At 40.1% G+C, this 24,936-nt stretch overlaps 2 protein-coding genes across 3 annotated transcripts in view; one reads left to right on the top strand and one right to left on the bottom strand.

Annotated features, from left to right (window-relative positions):
• Positions 1 to 24,936, bottom strand: part of LOC135212441 (hrp65 protein-like) — a 183,963-nt gene that overhangs the window by 89,174 nt on the left and 69,853 nt on the right.
• On the top strand, positions 5,650 to 22,667 carry LOC135212868 (hrp65 protein-like). 2 transcript variants are annotated; one of them, XR_010314002.1, is made up of 5 exons: positions 5,650 to 5,906; positions 6,249 to 6,406; positions 6,634 to 6,776; positions 7,919 to 8,068; positions 22,550 to 22,666. XR_010314002.1 is itself a non-coding variant. In XM_064246633.1 (5 exons), exons 3-5 carry the CDS (start codon positions 6,751 to 6,753, stop codon positions 22,638 to 22,640), a joined length of 267 nt encoding a protein of 88 aa, XP_064102703.1. In that variant the 5' UTR covers positions 5,650 to 5,906; positions 6,249 to 6,406; positions 6,634 to 6,750; the 3' UTR covers positions 22,641 to 22,667. The 2 variants fall into 2 exon arrangements, 1 of the variants encoding a protein (XP_064102703.1); XM_064246633.1 differs by having other exon boundaries at positions 22,550 to 22,667.

Below are 24,936 nucleotides of genomic sequence, written 5' to 3'. Positions count from 1 at the left end.
TTCGTCTACGGGTCTGCTCGTCAGGGCACCCAGCGTGACGCTTTTCTGGACACTCGTCAGGACGCCCAGCGTGACGCTTTTCTGGACGCTCGTCAGGACCCCCAGCGTGACGCTTTTCTGGACGCTCGTCAGGACGCCCACCGTGACGCTTTTCTGGACGCTCGCCGACTACAGGACGTTCGTCTTTACTCCCATCTAGACGCTCTACATGAAGATTTCGCATCTGCGCCTGAACCTGCCGAGGCTGTTTTGGAAGACTCACAACCTTGTGCTCTGAACTCGTCTTCTCAGCAACGCTCCTTATTGAAACTTGGCCCTAAAGGCCTTATACCTCTTCCTTTGGTGGTTTCGTCTGCCTCTCCTGCAGAAGAGTTAGAAGTGAGCAGCTTGTCGGAGGAAGCAAACGAAGAACAACCTTCAACGTCAGCGTCTTCTGACTACCAGGTCTTGCCCCGCTTACTCCGTGCTTCGTTTGGGGATAAATTCCAACCCTCGGCCCCTCGCTCTCCTCCTCCTCAGTTATCCTCTTCGAAATCCAGCAAGACTCCGGGATTCGTGAAAATGAGGACTTCTCTTTCGACCAAGAGTGCGTTTAAGAAGGGCAAGACCTCTTTTGCCCTGCCTCCGTCAAGACTTAACGGCAAAGCAGGTATTTGGTATGAGACAGTGGGCATCGTTGAAGACGAGGAAGGTGCCTGGTTTCGTCAAGATGACCACTTCACTCTCTACGAAGAGAGCGTTCAAAAGATTCCATGATTAGGTGGACTCCAGGAAGGCGCAAGGCAACACTTCCTTTGCCCTACTTCCAGCGAGGTTTAGCGGGAGAGCGGGCATTTGATATGAGACGGGAGAGGAACAGGGTTTGAGAGTTCCGTTCTCTTTCCAGGACGATTTTGCCAGCTAGATAGACACTCTGAGGAGGTCTCGCCTGTCCTCTGCTAAGGTTTCCTAGACACTTTCAGATCTGCATCACCATCTGAAAGGGCTGTTCAGGACGAGGGAGACTTTTAACTCCTAGATTGGTGTTTCGGAGCCCTGGACCTGCAGTCTCGGAGCCCTGACACTCTCTCGAAAAACTATCCAACCTGCATGAATAAGGTAGTTAAGTTGGTTCTGATGAGCTGGCGTCTAGAAGGAGACTAGTAAATGTAAAGATTTTCGCGGTCATAAAACGCCTCTTCTGCGTTCAGGACTGCGCTGCTGAAGGGGAACCTTCGGGTCCTACCTGCCGTAAGCCGTCTTCGAGCAGGGATAAGGCTCCTTCCTTGATTTCTACGGGAATCGGGAAGACTATACGCTCGAATTACTGTATTACTTTCTGTCATATAAGTGGGTTCCCTCCATTGACAAGATACTGAACGTTTTGTCAGGTAAGTGGGTAACCCCCCATTGACGAAATATAAAACTCTTTGTCACGTAAATGGGTTAGTTCCCATTGACAAAGATCCCAATAACATATCACGTAAGCGGGTAAGCTCTTATTGACAAGATTCAGAAGAACCCTCATTTATAGGCTCTTCGGGAAAAAGACTTGTAGACTACATCCATGAAGTCTTCTGTCTGACAACATAAGAAGCTTGAGCTGTCCTCTTCGGTTCTCGGTTCTAACTTGAGGCTCTCCTTCGACTAATACTAATTCGTTCTCTTGGCTAAGAGAACGAAGACAGTCGATCTCCATCCCCTCTCTTCCTCATCGAGGAAAGAATGTAGTAGGGAGGTAGCTTTCCAAGTGACTACAATACTCTACGTATTTTACCTTCGCGTCATATTACTATTAAGCGATTGTATGGTTCAAGTTATATACGCATACCGTGGTTATCCCTACGGATGGCAACTGAGAGGACTATTATTCTAATTGCATTTGATCGGTAATCCCTGCAACCTTCAGGAGTTTCCGGGGTTTCCCTTTTTTAGATATTTAAGTATTGTTACGACAACTCCAACTCGGCTTCTGTATTTAGCGAAATCTGTTTCGCTTAAATATACCTGCTTGAGAGTTTCTTTCTGCTCGATGATGATAACAAACCTATTCCTTCGTAGAATGGAATAGCTGGCAACTCGGGCGGAATAGTGCGAGACGGCGAACGTAGGCTGCTGTCACTGTAGAGCAGCTCAGTACCAGCTGGTTCTCTGCCATGCGCGGTCGGTCAACGATCACCTAAGGTGATAGAGAGGAGGTGCCAGGCATCTGGAGAGGGGAACAGATGTCCTGGTACATAATCTAAAAGAATTGGAAGCAATTCGGTTGGCTCTCCAGTTCTTTGAAGAACGAGTTTTGGCCGAGTGGTCCAGATCAACTTGGATAATTCCACAGCTCTCGCATATCTCAAGAAGTATCAAGAAACACTCTCTGTCCCTATTCGAGTTAACGAGAGAGAGCCTGTTATGAGCACAGGCACGGAACGTAACGATCCTCAAGAGGTTCTTTGCAGGATTGCAGAACGTCCGTGCGGATCTTCTCGATCGACGGCAGCAACTACTGACGTCCGAGTGGACTCTTCACTTAGAAGTATATGTCGAGAGTTGTGGAGACTTTAGAGGTGTCCTTTGATAGATCTCTTCGCAGTGTTGAAGACGAAGAGGCCTCCTCTAGACTGCTCCCTTGTTCTCGATCCGGGAGAGGTAGCAATAGACGCCATCCTATGGAATTGGACGGGGATGGATATTTATGTCTCTTTTCCCCTATTCAAACTCTTAGGAGAAGTAATAAGATAATTTGCGGCATCAGAGGGAGCGAGGATGACGCTGATCGCCCCATGTTGGCCTTCGAGCGACTAGTTCACAGAGGTTGTGTCCTTCCTAGCGCACTTTCCAAGGACCCTTCTCGAGAGAGTCGGTCTACTCTAACAGCCCCACTTCGAGAGGTACCACAAAACCTCTCCGCTCTGAGTCTGACTGCGTTCAGACTATCGAGAAGTTGACCAGAACGAGAGGCTTTTCAAGTATGGAACTTAGACGTAGTCTGGAAGTTCCTGATGTCGAACGCCTTTCGAACCCTCCTTTCTTTTGCAAACTTAAAGCATGTTGACCAGAAAGGCTAATTTTTCTAACCACTCTAGCTACGACAAACAGAGGGTAGTGGGTTTAAGCCATCAGCAGACAATATTGGCTTTAGAGGACATAATGCGGTGTGTTCTCTAAGCCCTTCGGTTCTTGGCCTAAGAATGGAAAACCCGTCGAACCCTTGGCCCAGGAGCTGGAGATCAAGGGGATGTCACAATTTATTGGGAAAGAGCCAGAGAGAGTCCCGTGCCCTGTCAGGGCTCTCAAGTTTTATCTAGGTAAAACTAAAAAGAAAGTCGAGATCCTTCGGACAATCGGCGCTGTTCCGTAAAAAGACCAGACTTGCCCATGTCCTTTTAAGGAGCTCTTTCAAAGAGGCTCATTCGTCATGTTTGGACAAGGTTTTAAAACCTTTTAAAGTGAATGCTCACGAGGTGAGGGCGCGGCCTCGGAGGTATTTCAGAAGAGCATGGCACTCAGTAACATCCTGAGTGCCACGTTTTAGCGAAGCAACTCTGTGTTCGCTTCACACTACCTGCGGGATGTGAAGACGACATATGAGATCTGCTGCTCGCTAGGGCCATACGTTTCCGCTGACACAATCTTGGGGGAAAGAAGTACCTCTCATCCTATCCTGTAGAAAATGGTTAGGAAGAGCTGTTTAATTATAGTTTTGTTGGGTTCGGCCGCCAGTGGCGGACTTCTCAATTCTTAGCTTTAGTTGAAACATCCTTAACTTTGGCTAGGTTTGTCAGGTAGTGATATATATTACTTCTTAGCCCTCATAGTATGTCAATATGGTCTAGTCACATTGTGGTCATGCTCCCGTTGACAGATCATTTAGAACTCACCAAGCTATACAGGTCACTACCTTGCTGGAGGAGACTAGTAAAGCAAAAGCCGACTTGGGTGACAGTAATCACGAAGTCAGCTATGCTAACAGGTATGGAACCAAGATGTTAATCATCTGCACGCAATTTGTTTCCTAAATCATTCTATTCTGTCCCTTCCCACCTCCAAAGGTGGGATTCAGCTATATATATATCTGACAGGTAAGTTTCATGAAAAAAATTATATAGTTATGATACAATAAAGTTTGTTCATACTTACCTGGCAGATATATATAATCAAGTACCCACCCACCTTCCCTCAGGGGACTGGCACTAGAAAATCTGAATAGAAAATAGGAATGGTTCCTGATACCCGCCTCCCAGCGGCGGGAATGGGTACTAACCACCTGGCCGACCACTGCATGTGTCGTAAGTTTTGAAATTCTGTCGGACTTTGGAGAATACAGCTATATATATATATATCTGCCAGGTAAGTATGATCAAACTTTATTGTATCATAACAATATCATGTTGAACTGCATAACATTATATTTTGATTGTTATGTACATCTATTTTTTGCGGTTTATGGACTCTTTGTTTTGAAAATAATAGCTACTAGTGAACATATGGTATTAATTGTCCCACTATTTTATTATAGGTGATCTTAATTATCTCATTCATTTAACAGTATTATATTAATATTTATTTAAATAAACTGTAATTATTAAATAACTAATGAAAACATAAAGGGAAAAAATGTTTTTGCTGCAGTGGTGATGTTTGTTTGAATTATGCATCTGACCTCACATTTCCAAAATTGAAAAATTCCAAAAACCGAAAGATCGGAATGTGTGTGTACTGCACATTTTTTTTAAACGCACACAATATCTACACATTTATTTACTGATACCCGCTGGTGAAACTCAAATTACAGTATTTAGAGAGAGAGAGAGAGAGAGAGACATGACAAAACCACTGTTTATTGGTGAAAATTTTGGGGTCGCATGTTATGCGAGATCGCACGTTAATCGAGTATATGTGGTACTTTTCACATTCTTCAATACCACAGTATTAATAATGTCAAGACTTGAATGAGTTTGCTTCATAAAATAAATCAGCAAAATTTGATGGAATAGGGAATATGCTTGTGTAAGAATGTTTTGTTGGAAATAATGGTGGGTAGAGAATGTTGATGTGCTAATATCTAATAACATTTCTGAATTACAATCTTTTATAATAAAAATTTAGGATTCTGGAGGTAGAAGGCTTTCAGAGATTATTTTTTCCCATACCTATTTAAAACTTTGGAGCCCAAGCTTAGAACATATTTCGATCTACACTACATACAGACGTATTCAATTCTACTCTATATATAGAAGGGTTCAAAATTTTAATATTTATGGCCTCATGCCTCTGGAGATGACTTTAAGAAGCCCATCTTGTTCTCAGTCTTATTATATCTATTATGAAGACTTAATTATCACAATTTTGAAGGGGACTTGTACATCGTTTGAACAAGCTTGAAACCCATATACGTATCAAGAGATACTTCTAAGTTAGGTTACAGTTTTCACCATATTTGAAAAGTGTTCATTTAAACTGAAGACAGACATCCAGCAAACTCCTTCTGTCTCTACTTACAGTAGTATAGTTTTAATTGCAGCAGATCTTTGGATGGTTATGGTTGGTTGTACTGCAGATTAATTATATTTGAATATCTTTAATGGTATAACTACTACTATACACTTTTACTAGTGGGCGTGGTGGTTGTCATTGAAAAGTGTGGATTTTAGATAAATATTTATTGCCATACTTAAATGGTTTTTTTTTTTTCTTTTCTTTCCTAGCCTCAAGATAGGATTATGGAACGTTTAAAGCAACTGGCAGGTCCTTTAGTTGACTTGCCACCAAGAGAAGAAACAATTAGAAAGTTTTCCAATCATTGTCGCCTATGGATTGGAAATCTTCCTCTTGATATTGGTGAGGATGATGTCAAGGAACTTTTCAAGCCGTACGGAGAATTCGACGAAGTTTACTTTGATAAAAACAAAGGATTTGCCTTTATTAGAATGGTAAGTTTTGAATTATTGAGAAACTTAAAATTCAGTCATAATTTTTAAGTACTGTATTCTTATCAGAAAAGAAAAACGTAACGTGTTATTAGACTGCGCTATTACGTAGTTTTTATTGGAAATAGCTAAATGGTAAAATTAATAAAAATTAGCTCTAGACCACCTATGCAAGGACTAAATTTGAGAAAATCTTAGTTTCGTCTCCTTTATATAGTACTCAAATTTGGTTTGCAAATATAATTATTTTTAATTTTTATAAGGTACACTGCATGTCATGATTTGCTAAGGCTTAATTTTTGGTGTGATGTTTTAAATATTAATTTTATTGGCTTTGACTTTTAGGATTACAAGAGTAATGCAGAAAAAGCGCGCCAAGAGCTCCATATGAAGGAATACAAAGGTAGGCAACTAAAAAATCCGTTTTCATCTCCGGCACAGCTCTCAAAATTCGTAACCTCTCAACTTGGGTCACCAATGAATTGCTGGAGAAAGCATTTAGTGTGAGTGAATGAATATACTCTTTTGTTTTTATGAATACAGTATAATTTGTTATTCGTTACTTAAAGAAATTGAGATATTGTAAATAGTGTTTATAATAGGTCAAAGAATGGGGTTGTTCTAAAGTGGGAAAACAGATGACTTTGATATAATTTGAATATTTGTGTTATCTTTGTCATAATTGTTTTTCATTAGAATTAACAGAAACTTAACCTCCACACCATTGCAGGTATTTGGAGAGCTTGAAAAGGCTGTTGTCTTGACTGACGAACGTGGTCGTGCTACTGGGGAAGGCATTGTAGAATTCGTCAAGAAACCAGCTGCAAATTTAGCTCTGAAAAAATGCATGGATGGTTGCTTCTTCATGGTCTCGTATGTATAACCTCTTACCAAACAATTTTTTAGATTTTTAGTCCATTTGAATTTTCTTTCCATTTAAAGGGTAGTTTTTATACATTTTGCCTTGAGTGGCACCCTGTAGGCATTGCTATAGGACTTGATGTATCTTTTCAATTCTCAGCTGACTCCCCATTTTGCTTTTTACTTTTAATGTTCTCCAATTTCTGCTGTTGAATTTTGAATCAACATTATCCTTAACCTCCATTTAGTTAACTAGTTAGAATATCCCTAGATATTTAAAATTATACACAAATTACAAGGAGGAAGAATTAGGACAGCAAACCATCATACATTTAATTTCCTCCCTAACTTATTAGTTGTTTCATATCATATTCAGTACTATTCATTGTCATTGGACAGCCTGTCCTTTCCCAAACTAACTTTTTCATGGGTATGAAAATAGCTTAGGGGAAGTTTCAACACTCCATTACGTGTTGTAAATCTAAGAACATCCAACTCTGCCATAAGCCATGTATAGAAATTGCCATAAGCCATGTATAGAAATAGCTCTGAATATAGAAGTCACCCCTTCTTGGGCCTCATTAACCAGTGGAGATATGAAAAATGAATGGAACTTGAGTATAAGGCTAACAATGTTAAGAAAATTGGATGAATGCCCCCTCCCTCTTTTTTTTTTTTTTGGGGGGGGGGGGGGGGCCACATCTTTCAAAAACATTTTGTCAGCAACACATATATCTTCAGTTCATTTGATGAAAAGTTTTTTAAAGCCATAGTTTCTTGGGATCTAGTTAATTTTATACTTAGTAAGGGCAGTCCTAGACAGTCAACTTTTTATTGCGGTATCTGCTTTGCATTTTCTTGGCATGGTTAAACTCTCTTTTGTTTTTAATTTTTGAGAGAACCTACAAATACATCAATATTAGGCTAATTCCAATTTGAATTATAATTGTATTGTTTAGTGAGTTATTTTAACTTATGGAAATCTGTCAGGAAAGTTGTTTTCAGAATTGTTTCAAGGCCCTTGATGTTTTGAATTCATTATCCCTTCTATATTACCCTTCAGGTAGATCCAACCAAGAAGTATAAATGCAAATCTATGACAGTGGACAAAGTTTTTTAACCATCTTGTAATATGAAAACCAATTCTTTTTCAGGTCTCCCCGTCCCGTTATAGTTGAACAAATGGCTCTAGTAGATGACAATGAAGGCATGAGCGAGATAAATATCAATAAACGTAATCCCGAATATGTCAAAGAAAGGCAGCAAGGTCCAAGATTTGCACAGATTGGATCATTTGAATATGAGTAAGTACATTCTATAATATAGATTGCTTTAGTACAGTTTTTATATTACGCTTATGTTTTACGATTATACGGTTCTTATTTTAACCTATGATAATGTTTCAAACTTACAATATACCACCACTGTACGCTAGCCTTAAGTTGCCTAGAAATGTTTTTAAATATAGATTTATCACCAGCTCTTTTACATGTAGTGAAGATTTGACTATTATTTTGGTGTATTGCTAGTTAAAAAGGTAAAATATGTAGTTGGGCAGAATATTGATAAATAATTGTTTCTTTGAAGATTTGAGAAATTTTATTCAGTGCTAGATTAAAAGTTTTCATACATTCAACTTACCTGTCAGATATATACATAGCTATCGACTCCGTCGTCCCCGACAGAAATTCAAATTTCGCGGCACTCGCTACAGGTAGGTCAGGTGATCTACCGCCCTGCTCTGGGTGGCAGGACTAGGAACTATTCCCGTTTTCTAATCAGATTCTCTCTGTCGCCGGTGGTATCAACATTGTTGTTACTTCCTCCTGACTAGAATTCGTTTTTCGCAACGCTTTTGATCATCTCTCGCTGATATTTGGTGACGTACTTGGATCGTTGTTTGGCATTCGCTATCGTGGACTGTTTTTTGGACTTGGTTTTTGGAATTCGTGAATATGTCTGACTCTAGTGTTAGTTTCAGAGTGTGTGTGAATGAGGGCTGTAAGGTGAGGATTCCGAAAGCTTCGGTAGATCCTCATACTACTTGTAGTGGTTGTAGAATGGTTGAATGCTCGATTGAGAATACATGTAACGAGTGTGAGAATTGAGTGCACAAGAGTGGAAGAATCTAACTTCTTACTTGAAGAAGTTAGAGAAAGATAGAGAGAAGGGAAGGCGGCTTATAAAACCCGCAGAATGTCTACATCTCATGATTTACTGTCTAGTTCGGTAGCTTCTTCCTCTGATAATCATGCCCATTCTGTTTTTCAGCCCGTTCACAAATTGCTAATCCCTCTAGTTCTGCTTCGGAAATAGCGGAACTCAGAGCTTCCCTTCAGAAAAAATGCAGGAAAAAATGGCAGCATTGGAAGGTAAGGAAAGTGAATGTGGTTTCGCTAGTGATATTATGTCCCCCAGTGTAGTGGAGGGGGCGTCTGGTCGTCTCTGCGACGCTCCCAGGCCTAGACCTCTTCCAAGCTCCCTGGCCCGGAGGAGAAGGAAAGTCGAAAGCCGTACGGGGGTTGTGGAGAATCCCCAACGATTCAGGCGTCCCTTCGGCAGAATCTATCATATCACAAAAACTGCCAAGGACCGCTATAGGAAAAAGCGTCCTTCGAGAGTGCTTTTTCGTCTTTCTAGTTCGCCCTCTCCGAGAAGAGGATGGAAGGAGTTCGAAACTTCCCGTCCGCTGAAGAGTATGAAAGAACATTGAACTCAATTCTATCCCGAACGCTTCTCTGAAGAAGGAGCGCCTTCGTAATAAAGAAGGCTAGAATACATTCAGACTCTGGGTCTGGAGGAGGATCCTAGAGCGCTTCCAGATCTCCCTCTCCTGATTCGAAAGATTCCTCAACCAGGAAAATTTTATGAATATGCAAGAACAATTAGCCTCGTTAGTAGGAGCTCTATATAAGGAGCCTACTCGTAAGAAGGATGATAGGCTTCCTATTAAAAGATCTAAATACCGATCTCCTGTCGGGCAGGAGATTGTCGCACAAGCGGCCACCTCTTTGGAGGGGGGAGCAATGCGTTAGACAGGAGAGAAGTAAGAAAGGAAGTTACTCCTGTCAAGAGTGCGGCTCCACCCAGGAGCCAGGCTCCGAGTAGGCGCAAAGGGCCAGAGTATGCAGTACAACATTCAAGATCTTCAACCAAGCGCCAAGAGTTAACTGAAGAAGAAGATCCTGTTAGGAGTAGAGCGCTTGTTAAACGGAAAGCGCCTACCGGGATCAATACTCCTACTAAACACCAGACGCATTCCAAGGATCAGGAGTATTTGGAGCGACGTACTCCTCGCCAGGCGCCAGGAGTCTTCGGACCTCGATACTCCTCCCAGGCGCCAGGAGTATTCTGAACTTAATACTCCTCCCAGGCGCCAGGAGTATTCCGAACCTTATACTCCTCCCAGGCGCCAGGAGTATTCTGAACTTAATACTCCTCCCAGGCGCCAGGAGTATCGGAACAAGATGCGCCTACCAGAAGCCGGAGTATTCGAGGCGCGCTGCGCCTGCCAAGCGCCAGGAGTATTCCAAACACGTTACTCCTTCCAGGCGAGATACTCCTGCTGTACACCAGGCGCATTCCTTGTATGAAGAGCCTGACATCCGACAGGAGTCATCCAAGCGTCAATCTTTTAGCAAAGAGAGAGTAACTCTTAGCCCCTCTTCAATTAGGAGTGCTTCTTCAGAAAGAAAGAGAGTAAGGGAAGAAACAGAAGAAAGAAGGGAGCCTTCTCCTTCCGAGCCTATGAACCCAGAAGATGCCTCGGAGGATGAAATGAAGGAAGGATTTTCTAATTACAAAGTTCTTTCGTCCCTTCTCTTGGAAGAATATGGAGACTCGTTAACGCCAGCCGCTCCTCCTTCTCCACGCTCTCTGTTCTCGAGCACGAAAACACACACGTCTTCTCTTTTCCTAAAAATGAAGCCTGCTATATCTATGAGGAGGGCGCTTCAATCTCTTGACTCCTGGTTCAAGAAGAAGGAGGAGTTAGGAAGGACGGTCTTTTGTATGCCTCCCGCTAAACTTACAGGGAGGAGAGGCATTTGGTACGAAACGGGAGAAAATATGGGATTGTCTCTGTCCGTTTCAGCTGAGTCAGACTTCTCGAGTTTAGTAGATTCATCGAGAAGACACGCCTTGAATGCAGCAAAAGTAACATGGGGGCTTTCGGAAACGGACCACCTCCTCAAAGGGCTTTTTCACACTTTAGAAGTTTTTAACTTCTTAGATTGGTCCCTTGGGGTTCTGGCCAAGAAATCTCATGAAAAGGAACAACTGGACCCAGAAACCCTAAATAGCATCCTCACATGCATTGATAAGGCTGTTCAGGATGGATCGGCTGAAGTATGCTCCTCTTTGGTGCAGGAGTTTTAAAAGAAGAGGGCGGTTCACAGTGCTTTTCCTCACGAAGGCCGTCTCTCTTCGCAAAGAAGCCGCCTTATTGTTTGCGCCTCTCTCAGAACATCTTTTTCCCTCGCAGTTGGTGAAGGATATTGCTCATTCTCTGACTGAAAAGGCCACCCAGGATCTCCTTAGACAATCCTCAAGGAAAAATAGGCCTGTGGCCAGTGAGGAAAAGAAAGTGGCTCATCCAGCTCAGCAGCAGCCCTTTCGAGGAGGCCTTCCAGCTAGATCTATCGCCAGAAGGAAGTCAACCGAAAAGAGGGGCAGGTCTTCCTTCCGTCCCTTTAAGAAAGGAAAGTGAGAATTCTGTCCTCCAGACACCTGTAGGAGCCAGGTTACATTTCTTTGCGAAAGCCTGGGAAGACATAGGATCGAATCCTTGACGATGTCGATCATCAAGAAGGGTTATCTCATCCCATTAAAGGACATTCCTCCCTTGACAACATCACCGAGGGAATTGTCCGCCAGATACAGGGACCCTGTTCTGATGGATCTCTTCGTCAGATGGTGGAACAGATGTGGGACAAAAGAGCAATAGAGCTAGTGCTGGATTGCAGCTCCCCGGGGTTTTACAATCGCTTGTTTCTTGTAGCAAAAGCCCTCGGGGGATGGAGACCGGTACTGGATGTAAGTGCGCTGAACAAATTCGTAAAACAACAGAAGTTCAGCATGGAAACGTCTGCTTCAGTCCTTGCAGCACTGCGGCAAGGAGATTGGATGGCGTCCCTAGACCTTCAGGACGCATATTTCCACATCCCGATCCACCATTCGTCGAGGAAGTACCTTCGATTTATGTTCGAGGGAAGAATCTATCAGTTCAGGGCCCTGTGTTTCGGCCTTTCCACGGCTCCTCAAGTCTTCACGGACGTGATGAAAAATGTATCAAGACATTTACATTTGAAAGGGATAAACGTCTCCCTGTACCTGGACGACTGGCTCATCAGAGCCAGGTCTCAAAAGCAGTGTTTTGGAGACCTGTCAACAACACTGGAATTGACAAATCATTGGGATTGATCGTGAACCTCGAGAAGTCTCAGATGATCCCCAGCCAGAACGTGGTTTATCTGGGGATTCAGATGGATTCTCGGGTTTTCGAGTTTTTCCCTCTCAAGAGAGAATAAAGAAAGGCTGTGCCACAGTATCGAACTTCTTAGGGAAAGAGCGCACTTCAGCGAGGGAATGGCTGAGCCTTCTGGGGACACCTTTCCTCGCTCGAACAGTTCTTTTCTCCTAGAAGACTTACAATCTTCGTCCGCTTCAGTTCTCCTGAGAAGAAGTTGGAGTTGGAAGACAGGACAGCTCTCGGACACGATTCCAATCTCGGAGGAAATAAAAAATCATTTAAAGTGGTGGTTGATTCCCTTAAAGAAAACAAAGGAGTGTCCCTGCAAGTACGGAACCCAAGCCTGACATTGTTTCTCAGACGCGTCGGAGTCGGGCTGGGGTGCAACATTGGGATCCAAAGAAGTGTCAGGCACCTGGTCGGCAGAACAGGTGTCATGGCACATAAATTGCAAGGAGCTTTTAGCAATTCACCTTGCGCTAAAGAGCTTCGAACACATAGTCAGAGGCAAGGTCGTACAGATAAACTCAGACAATACGACAGCTCTGGCTTATGTCAGAAACAAGGAGGGACTCACTCTTTCGCTCTGTACGAGCTGGCAAGAGATCTGTTGATTTGGGCGAACCAAAGGAAGGTAGTTCTTCTAACGAGGTTTGTCCAAGGGGAGAGGAATGTGAGAGCGGACAGACTGAGCAGGAGGTTCCAGGTCCTTCCCACAGAGTGGACACTCCACTCAGAAGTCTGTCAGAGCCTTGGCTCCTTTGGGGGAAAGCCTCAAATAGATCTTTTCGCCACATTCCTCTCCAAAAGGATACACATTTTGTGCCTGGTGGAAGATCCAGGGCTTATGCAACAGACGCCTTCCTCCTGGACTGGTCAGGGATAGATGTTTACGCTTTTCCCCCGTTCAAGATACTGGGGGAAGTAGTCAGAAAAATTCGTGGCATCCGAAGGAACCAAAATGACTCTGATTGCTCCGTATTGGCCAGCTCAAATTTGGTTCACAGAGGTGATGGAGTGGACAGTGGTACTTCCCCAGATCTCTTCCAAACAGAATAGATCTGCTCAAACAACCCCACTTCGAGAGGTACCATCAAAATCTACCCGCTTCTTGCTCTGACTGCCTTTCGACTATCGAAAGACTTGTCAGAGCGAGAGGGTTTTCTCGCCAGGCAGCAAGCGCAATTGCTAGAGCCCGCAGATCATCTACTAGGCGAGTGTACCAATCGAAGTGGGAATTTTCAGAGCTGGTGCAGGTCGAAGAAGCTGTCCTCTTCCAGTACCTCTGTGACCGAAATTGCGGATTTCCTTCTGTTTCTTAGAGAAAAGTCGCATCTCTCTGTACCGACTATTAAGGGGTACAGGAGTATGCTGTCAGCAGTCTTTAGAAACAAGGGATTAGATCTAACGAATGATAAGGATTTGCACGACCTCATTCGTTCCTTCGAAACATCAAAGTCACTTGAACCTAAGGTCCAAGCTGGAACTTTAGATGTGGTTCTTAAATTTCTATCCTCCGAAGAATTCGAACCACTACACACTGCTTCTTTTCGTAATATCACTAGAAAGTGTTTGTTTCTGATGTCTCTTGCAACGGCAAAAAGGGTCAGTGAGTTGCACGCCCTTGAATCACGAGTTGGCTTCAAAGGAGACTCTGCAATTTGTTCATTTCAGTCTCTCTTTCTTGCCAAAAACGAAAACCCTTCGAATCCCTGCCCAGGAGCTTCGAGGTGAAAGGACTTTCTAGTTTGGTGGGGCAGAGAGGCAGAAAGATCCCTTTTGCCCAGTTAGAGCTCTAAAATTTTATCTGGACAGGAAGAAGCAGTTGGGGGGTTCGCAAAAAGGTCTTTGGTGCTCAGTAAAAGACCCCAAGAGAGCAATGTCCAAGAACGCCTTAGCCTTCTTTGTTAGAAGTGTTATTATGGAAGCTCATAAGAATTGTCCAGATGATTCTTTTAATCTTTTAAGAGTGAGAGCCCACGAAGTTAGGGCAATCGCAACCTCTGTGGCGTTCCAAAGAAATATGTCACTCAAAAACATTTTGGACGCAACTTATTGGAGATGCAACTCAGTGTTTGCATCTCATTATTTAAAAGACGTGCGAGTTACGTATGAGAAATGTTTTTCTTTAGGTCTTTGTGTGCAGCACAGACGGTTCTGGGTAAAGGAGAGAGCACCGATCCTTAAATTGTGTACGTAACCCTCTTGTCGGATGTGTTCTCGTGTTTCCTGTGCATGGGCGTGTCAGTTGTCGCACGAGCGGCCTTCACTTCTCTTCATTTGGAAATCGAGTGACAGCTGACTATTAGAGGGGTACAAAATTTTTTATTTTTGTATGTATGAGTTTCGAGTTTGTGGTTGTTTGCTAAGAGTTTGGGGATAACTCTGGGCAATCTTAGAACTAACACGGGTTAGGATCGGGTGATCGGGATCGGTTGTGTGCTCCTTAAATAAAGGCGTGTTGTCATATAAGCGGATGTGCTCCCATTGACAAACGCCAGTTAGGTTCTGTCGAGTAAGTGGAATAGACCCCATCGACAGATCCACAAGAACTCTTGGCCACAGATCACTATCTCGCTAAGGCTCTTGAGATGAAGCAGACTCCTGGGCAGTAGCCTCGAAGTCTTCCATCTAATAAGGTAGGAACTAAGGTTTATTTATACCTACAACATATGTTGTTTACCTGTCTAGTCAGTTAGTTAGCTGTCTCTTGCCCTCCACCAAAGGGTGTCAATCAGCTATGTATATATCTGACAGGTAAGTTGAATGTATGAAAATGATATTGTTATGATACAATAAAGTTTCATACATACTTACCTGGCAGATATATACAATTGAAGACCCACCCAGCCTCCCCGCAGGAGACAGTGGAAGAGAGAATCTGATTAGAAAACGGGAATAGTTCCTAGTCCTGCCACCCAGAGCAGGGCGGTAGATCACCTGACCTACCTGTAGCGAGTGCCGCGAAATTTGAATTTCTGTCGGGGACGACGGAGTCGATAGCTATGTATATATCTGCCAGGTAAGTATGTATGAAACTTTATTGTATCATAACAATATCATATTACAGTGGTAACTCAAGATATGAAAGCAAATACGAAAAATTTTACGGCTCTACATACGAAAATTGCTTAAGATACGAAAGGTTGTTGCTGTAAAGTCAGAAATTCGCCCGGACCACCGATAACAATTTTGAAACTCGCGCACCGCCAAATGAGTAGACTCACCACCATCCTCCTGCTCTCCCATTGGTTCCTGATGCTAGTCACTGCCATGAGATCCTTCTCTCCTATTGGTCAGCATCCCTCCCATCATGCATCTACTACGTAGCAGCGTGCTTCTTCGGCCTCTGCACGGCATCATCTGTATCGTACGCACGCGGTATTCGTTCGTTCTAACGATTTCGTTTATTAACGTAAATTCGTTAGTGATTTCGTTGTGGTATACTTTATCGTGTTGTGTGAGAACTTTATTCCATGCTTATACGCACTACATAACATAATTACGTACAGTATATACATAGTCATGGGTCCCAAGAAACTTGAAATTCACAGAAAGAAGAGGATGCTCTCTTTGGAGACGAAGATGGAGATTATCAAGAAGTATGAAGCTGGTATGTGATTGAGTGTGATCGCCAAGGAATGCGGCTGAAATCCGTCGACAATAGGCACCATCCTTAAGCAGAATGATGCCATCAAAGCAGCTACACCTTCCAAGGGCGTCACTATTTTGTCCAGCAAGAGGACCCACGTGCATGATGAAATGGAAGGGCTTCTTCTTGTCTGGTTAAAAGGCAAAGAAATCGCTGGCGATACGATAACGGAGACTGGCCTTTTTTGGACAAAAAATGCCTCGTCAGACGTACATCACAGAGGAAGAGAAGAAGCTACCCGAGGCATAAGCCTATGAAAGACAGGCTTACGCTCGCACTTTGTTCCAACGCCAGTGGGGATTGCAAGGTGAAGCCCCTACTTGTCTATCATTCCGAGACTCCTTGAGCCTTCAAGGCCCACAAAGTGCTCAAGGAGAAGCTTCCAGTGATGTGGAGGGCTAATGCGAAAGCCTGGGTAACAAGGCTTTTGTTCACCGAGTGGGTAAATCTGTGTTTCCGCCCGACAGTGAAGAAATTCTTGGAAGAGAAACAGCACCTCTGTAAATGCCTGCTGGTGTTGGACAATGCCCTGCTCACCCTCCTGGCCTCGAGGAAGATATCCTAGCGGAGTATTCCTTCATCAAGGTTCTTTATCTTCCGCCTAACACCACCCCTCTCCTCCAGCCCATGGATCAACAAGTGATATCGAACTTGAAAGCTGTATATGAAACATCTTTTCAAGAGATGTTTTGACATCACTGATGCTACAAACCTCACCTTGTGTGAATTTTGGAAGGAGCATTTTGATGTTGTGATATGCATCCGACTCATTGACCAAGCTTGGCAGGAGGTTTCGAGGCGAACCTTGAATTCCTCGTGGAGGAAACTCTGGCCTGATGCTGTATCTGCCTGAGACTTTAAGGGATTCGACGTGGGCGAAGCTGGTGCTGCAGATTCAGAAACTATGACGATCCTGAAACTGTTTTGCAACCAGATCTTGACAAGATCGTTGCACTCGGCAAGTCCATTGGGCTGGTCACCGCCGAGGACGACATCAACGACCTTCTCGAGGAGCACCAAGAGGAGCTTATGACCGATGACCTGAAGGAATTGGAGGCCATGCAACATAACGTCGTTCAAGAGGAGTTCTCTTGCAGCGGTGAGGAGGAGGAGGACGACCCTATGACAACGGCAGAAATTAAGGATGTTCTAGCTGCTTTTCATAAGAAGCAATCATTCATAGAAAAGAGACAACCTGAAAAGGCTTACACAGGTCGTATGCTTGCACAGTTCGATTACGTTTGCCTGAGTCAAAAGTAGGCAGAAGCAATCTTCCTTGGATAGTGATTTTTTAAAGAGGCCTTTAAAAGTAGGAGTAGTAAGCAAAAAGGAAGAACCAAGTGATACTAAAAAACAGAAAGTTGAAAGTGGCAAAAAAAAAAAAAAAAAAAAAAAAACGTACAGTACGTATAAAAAAGTAAAAAAAAAATTAAAAATAAAATTTTTTTTTTTATTATAATTTTTTTTAAAAGTTAAGTGTTACAGTTTTGTTAATGTGTTTCGTAAAGTTTAGTTTATGTATGTTTTCCTTACATTTTTTTATGTGTTTCGTGAAGTTGAGTGTACAGTGGGGCCTCGTTATCCATGGGGGATAGGGCCCAGAAACCCCCCGTGATAAGTAAATACCGTGTTATCCTGATACCCCCCTCAAAAATTGCTTAAAACTGCCTACTTTATAGTTAACCCAACCAAGACCCTATTCCAAATGTTTATAACTGCCTACTTTAGTTCAAACACCAAAATATGTTTTCAACTATCACCTAAACTAAATTCAAGACAGTTTTAAAGTTATTGTACAAAATTAGCCTTAAAAAATAAATGTAGTATATGTACTACTGTACATATGTAGCCTACTAGCCTAGGGATTACAGCTAGAAGCCTACATCCCATGGTGGGCCTCTTTTTTTTTTTACAAGGAAAGAGAGGATGAGTGGGGTAAGAGAACTATCAAAAATATGTAAATCATATGGGTACTTACCAACAATCTAGGGTTGATAAAAGATGGCGGACGATTTTGCAGTGCAATCCAGTAATATAATAACGATAATGCTACCAACAGGTATGCAGCGAAACATCTCTTCCCTTCGTCACAACACCGTTAATAACTAGTATATTCCACGTAAAAACCTTCATCTGACCTTTAGGCGTCTTTCCCATTATAAGTAAAAGAATCAGGGCTTTTGGATGCCACATAATTAACTCGTTTATATGGGTACAATTTAAAGAACGCGCCGCACACCCCCACATTTTCATAACAACAACAAACAAACGTTTGTAGGCCAGTGTTGCCAACTGGGAATGGCAATTTCTTGCTAGATTTTGTTCCATAAAAGGCTAAAAAAAATCACATACCGTATATTACTCGATAACGTGCAATCTCCCATATCGTGCAACCCCTAATTTTCACCAATAAAACAGTTTTGTGTTTTGTCATGTTATCTCATGTATTCATGCAAAGTTCATAAGGTTGGTGGTTTTTAGCCTGCTAATGGCCGAGTTCATTCAGATGTGTGCTGATGCTAGTCAATTTATGGTAATCTTATTAAATCTCGAGAATTGAATAGAAAATCTCAAGATTAAAAAAAAATCCCCAAGATAAAAAATAATTGTAAAAAATAACACGCCTTGGAGTCCTTAACAATCTATCTCTCCCTCTCTCTCTCTCTCTCTCTCTCTCTCTCTCTCTCTCTCTCTCTTCTCTCTCTCTCTCTCTCTCTCTCTCATGAATAAAAATACGTACGGTACTGTAATTTGCAGTAAAGTGTAGACATTGTGTGCGTGTTTTAAAAAAAGTGCAGTACACACACATTCCGATGTTTCGGTTTTTGGAATTTTTCAGATTTCGGAAATGTGAGGTCAGATGCATAATCAAACAAACACCACTACTGCAGCAAAAACACTTTTTTTTTCCCTTTATGTTTTTCATTAATTGTATTTATTAATTACAGTTTATTTAAATAAATATTTAATATAATACTGTTAAATGAATGTGAGATAATTAAGATCACCTATAATAAAATAGTGGGACAATTATACCCATATGTTCACTAATGGGTATTATTTTCAAAACAAACATTCCCGTCCAAAAACAAAAAAAAACCCAAAAAAAATATGTACTAACAATCAAAAATATAATAATGTTTTTGCAGTTCAACTTGTGAATTTTAACAAGGTAAATGACTATATAATATATTTACCATATCGATCTTGAAGTTGAAGAGTCGTAAAAATTCTGAGGATGGCCGCCGGAAAAGGATTTGTTTTTACTTTGTGATTACGTATCGCTACAACACCATGTGGTATTTTCATACCACTATATTGATGACGCATCGCTACGACACTCTGGTGTTTTCATACACTATACGTTAAAGTTAAAAACATGACAATAGAATCGACTTTGCGACTTCGTTCACTTTGATATTTTTAACGATACAATAACTATCATTTGTACTACTAAAACCATCTTCACATAAGTAATTTTTCGTAAGATATGTGTTGTTGCAAAAGCTAGCTTATACTAAAAGGCTTTTATAATTTAAGTCATCTTAGATAACATATGCACCCAAACTCATTGTGGGGAAATTTACTACTGTTTCCTCGGATATTGAAATACTTTAGCATCATTCAAACACTTAATAATAATAATGCATAAATACTAGGCTATACATATTTACATCGTATACAAATACTACATTACAGTTATATACATCATACTTTTTATATACAAAGTTAACAGTTATATACACATACTTTTATATACAAAGTTAATCATATGAGTAGTGATCAGACGACAGCTGTGCACTGGACTACGTACGTACTACTTGGAAGATAAAACGAAACAAAAATTTTGTTGTTGTTAGTTCGCCGGGATAGATTAACATTTTTCCAGAGATTAAAAAAGCTGAATTTTGTTTTGAAGGTATGTCAACCGCGATATTATATTATTGTTTTCACGAAGGAATAATTATATAAAGAAAATTATTGAGTAATTTTTGCCGTCAGCAGTCAGAAAATCACGAACATGGTAACGTTCAACCTAGTGCCATCCATGGCGTATGTCTATAAATAGAAACAGAAGCAGAGGGCAGTCATTGGATAACAGATCTCCATGGCTACCAACCAACCAATCAGGTGTTAGTTATACTACTCTGTAATTTCTTAGAATGAACGTTTACACACACGAAGCTAACGATGATGTATGTGTTTTGCATACAGTACGTAGTTTTAGTTTTTTATTATTAGTGTAAGTATTTTACTGATTTCATGAAGAATAGAATGATTCCTTCTCATTACTTGAATGCAAAATGGCTTGAAGATTCTTCCGCAAAAAGAAGAGAAAAAAAATTCCTTAGAAGATGATACCTATTTACTAACGCGGTTGACATACCTTCAAAACAAAATTCAGCTCTTTAATCTCTGGAAAAATGTTAATCTATCCCGGCGCTACACAACAAATTTTTGTTTGTTTTATCTTCCAGTAGTACGTACGTAGTCCAGTGCACAGCTGTCGTCTGATCACTACTCATATGATTAATTTGTATATAAAAGTATGTGTATATAACTGTTAACTTTGTATATAAAAGTATGTGTATATAACTGTATGTAGTATTTGTATACGATGTAAATATGTATAGCCTAGTATTTATGCATTATATTATTAAAGTGTTTGAATGATGCTAAAGTATTTCAATATCCGAGGAAACAGTAGTAAATTTCCCCACAATGAGTTTGGGTACATATGTACTATATGGTGACTTAAATTATAAAAGCCTTTTATGTATAGCTAGCTTTTGTAACAACACATATCTTACGAAAATTACTTAGGTGTAGATGGTTTTTAGTAGTACAAATGATAGTTATTGTATCGTTTAAAATATCAAAGTGAACGAAGTCGCAAAGTAGATTTTGAAAGATAATCTTGCTGTGAACGCTACCATAATTTGATTTTCATATACGTACGTACATTTTGTCAGCTGCTGGCCTCGCATAGATAAATTGATTTGCACTGATATGGAATTACTACTCCACGAATAGCCTTTTTATTATGAAGATATGACGATAATATATAAGGTAAAAAATGCTTTATGTATTTCGTTACGCTTCGTCGCCAATAACAAACAGCAATACTTACGATAATCTATGACAAATAGGCGTTTGTATGACTTCATTGTTCAGGAGAAGTTATATACGAATACTGCCAAAATAATAATGAAGTTCGAATTAATTTTAGCCTTAATGTTATTACTACTGTAATTACACTACCACTACTATTAAAATTTCTAAAAGTTTATCAAAACAAAAATGTCGCTTGAACGCAACCGTATACATAAACCATTTTCAAACGTAAACGTATATGCTTACATTTTGGTGGCTGGCCACTCCGACGATAAAGTTGAGTGCAATGATGTGGAATTATTCTTCGAATAGGCTATTTATTATGAAGATATTGACTAATATATATGGTAAGAATGGTTTTATTACCTATGTCAGTTAATATCATAATGTGAATGTTTGTGTACGTTGGTGGTTATCGCACTGCAACTACGCTTAGCCTACCAATGAACGTCGTACATAAACCTTGAATAGGCTATTTATTTCGAAGATAGTACAATAATATATTAGGTGAGAATGGTTTTATTACCGCCTTATTGTCATGTAATATTCATATGAGTCTTTAAATGAATGTTTGGTAGTTATCGGACCACGGCCGAGGGTTAGCCTACCGAAAAAAAAAACAAAAAAATCGCATACGCAACACAACAAACCCGTGATGCAGCGATTCATACCAGTGATGTAACATGAGAAACGGTGTAAGAAAAAACCCGTGATTAACTGGATCCGTGAATACTGATCCGTGAATAAGCGATGCCCCACTGTAGTACGTACGTATCTGCCGTTTGTCCTCCTCCTCTGTCGCCACTTTCGGAGATAGCCTCACTCGAAAGGTATGCTTCCACATTTTACTACATACGTACGTATGTACGTACAGTATTTCTTGTATACCATGTACACTAATACACTTTATTTACAGGTACATTAGCAGTATGTGTTAAGTTAGGTATTGAATGGTCCAAATTGTTGTAGTATTTCATTGTCTATAGGTCAATTTAGCTTTATTATTAAATTTACTGGGGTGGTTTGGTGGGCTTGGACTGGATTAACCATTTTCATGTAAAATGCGGTCCAAGATACGAAAAGCTCATGATAGGAAGGCCGCCTCAGAACGGATTAATTTCTTATCTCGAGGTACCACTGTATGTTGGTTATTAGGCAGAACATTGATAAATTGAGTTCTCATAAAACTTACAGAATCCACAAACATGAAACAATATAACACTGGGGCATAAAGCAAAGCCCAATAAACCTATTTTACTTGAAATGTACTTGGAAATACTGAGTTCAGCGCATTTCACAAGTAACCCATGAAGAGAAAAGTTGACATAACTTTTGATGATCATAGTGACTTACCTTCCACCATGTGTAGAAGATCCTTGTGTACATACATAAACAGATTGTAAAAAATAATGAGCTGTGTTGTTTAACTTATCTGAGATGTTGGTTTGACAGGATATTGATGTCTTTTCAGAGTTAATTATTTAATCAATAGTTTATTGTTATTGCTTTTACATGTTAACTTCAATTGTTTTTCTTCTCATTTTTCAGGTATGGGTTGAAGTGGAAGCACCTGTATGAACTCTTTGACAAAAAAAGGGATGCCCTTAAAGAGAGTTACAAAATGAAAAAAGAAAATTAGAAGAGCAAATAGAATATGCAAAATACGAGCATGAGACAGAGATGTTGAGGGAACGTAAGTACATGCAAGTTTTATTATGGTTAAATGTTTTTGTGCAAAATATATTTTTCTGGTGAATTTGATTGTGGAAATAGGAAGGAAAAAATGAGATGCAAATGGAGAATGTGTTTGCATTACTGTATTGTAGCCTTTACTGATTTTGTATAATTGTATTTTTGTGTTAACTGCAAATAATGCAATTGCCTACCATAAGTTGTCATGTGGGTAAGACACTTATAGAATATAGTACAGTAGTACCTCAGACTTCGAACATAATCCGTTTCAGAAGGCTGTTCGAAGTATGATGTGTTTGAAACATGAAAAAAAAAATATCCCCCTTAAGCAAATACAGGGAATCAGGATAGTTTGTTCCAGCCAACCCAAAAAGTTCCCCTTTTCACATTTTTTCTGTTATTAATGTGTTCGAAGGTTAAATTAACCCTTAAACATCCTCAAAAATTTTCTGGGGTGCTGAATTAATGTATGAATCGTCAACACAAAAAAGTTTTTTTTAAAATTCGCGGAAAAATGGTTATAGGCCTAATTGGCGAAAACTTTTGTATCACGCATCTTGAGGTATGCTGGGAGTTCACAGATCAAGCGGTTTTTTTTTGTTTGCAATCGTACATTTTGTCATATTGACCATAATTTTTGCACCATTTTATAGTAGCCGTTACATAAAGTTTTATATATGAAAATGTTTACAATTTCATGTAGAATACAAAAAACAACCCATGGTTGTAGCTTTTATCAGTTTTGAAATATTTTCATATAAATAATGTTAAGTGCCAAAATTTCAACCTTCAGTCAACTTTGACTCTACCGAAATGGTCGAAAAACGCAATTGTAAGCTAAAACTCTTATATTCTAGTAATATTCAATCATTTACCTTCATTTTACAACAAATTGGAAGTCTCTAGCACAATATTTCGATTTATGGTGAATTTATGGGAAAAAAAAAAACATTTTCCTTACGTTCGCGCGTTAACTCTTCCGAAAAAATCAGAATTTTTTTGTGCGATTGTCGAAATGTTTGCACCATTTAAAATTAGCTGTTACATAAAGTTTTATATATGAAAATGTGCGCAATTTCATGTAGAATACAACTAAAAAGGATTGAAGGTTGTAGCTTTTCTCTTTTTTCGAAATATTTGCATATAAATCACGATAAATAGAAAAAAAACCACGTTCGGTCAAATTTGACTCTACCGAAATAGTTGAAAAACGCAATTGTAAGCTAAAACTCTTACAGCCTAGTAATATTCCGTCATTTTTCTTCATTTTGAAACAAATTTGAAGTGTCTAGAACAATATTGTGATTTATGGTGAATTTTTGAAAAATATATTTACCTTCACTCCGCGCGCCGATTCGCGGCCGCAAGTCTCCGAAATACGTACATCGCATTATCCTAATATTTGCTCCTTTTCATATTAGCCTCTTTATAGAGTTTCATATATCAAAATGTGCGCAAATTCATGAAGAATACAATAAAAAATAATTGAAGGTTGTAGCTTTCTCCATCTCCGAAATATTTGCATATAAAAAAAGATATATATAAAAATTTCGACATTCGGTCAAATTTAACTCTTCTGAAATGGTCGAAATCTGCAATTCTAATCTAAAACTCTTACAGTATCGTAATATTCAATCATTTGTCTTAATTTTGAAACAAATTGGAAGTCTCTAGAACAATATTTCGAATTACGGTGAATTTTTGAAAATAAAATTTTTTTACGTCTGCGCGTTACGAATTCGTACATCATTTTGTGATAATATTTTTCCGGTGTTGCTTTTATGGTTTTACTATGTATTATATATCAAAATGATTGCAATTTAGTGTACATTGCAATTTAGTGTACAATACAACGAAAAAAAATTAACTCGTTAGCTTTGACCGTTTTTTGCACAGCGTGATTTGAATATAATAATCTATGAATTTTTTTTTTTTTTTCGCTACCATATATCGCATTATTTACATATGATAATGATATTATTTTTCATTTCTGATGATTGCATACTAAACTTCAGGCAATGAAAAAAAAATGAGCCAAAAATGAACTCTTAATCTTCAAAACTAAGCACGCTGTGATATTTTGAAAAAATTATTTTTTCCGCTTCCGCGCTCACTCCAAACCGGCGCCGGCATACAGGAGAGGTTTTGATTTTTAGGGCTTCGGCGTAAGAGGGCTAATATTCAATCATTTTACTTTATTTTGCAACAAAAAACAGGAAGGCTATAGACAATATTTTGATTTA

Source organism: Macrobrachium nipponense, chromosome 41, assembly GCF_015104395.2.
Source record: "Macrobrachium nipponense isolate FS-2020 chromosome 41, ASM1510439v2, whole genome shotgun sequence".
Classification (NCBI taxonomy): Eukaryota; Metazoa; Arthropoda; class Malacostraca; order Decapoda; family Palaemonidae; genus Macrobrachium; species Macrobrachium nipponense.
Note: the sequence above shows the minus strand (reverse complement) of the source record. Positions and strands in the feature narration are given on the sequence as shown.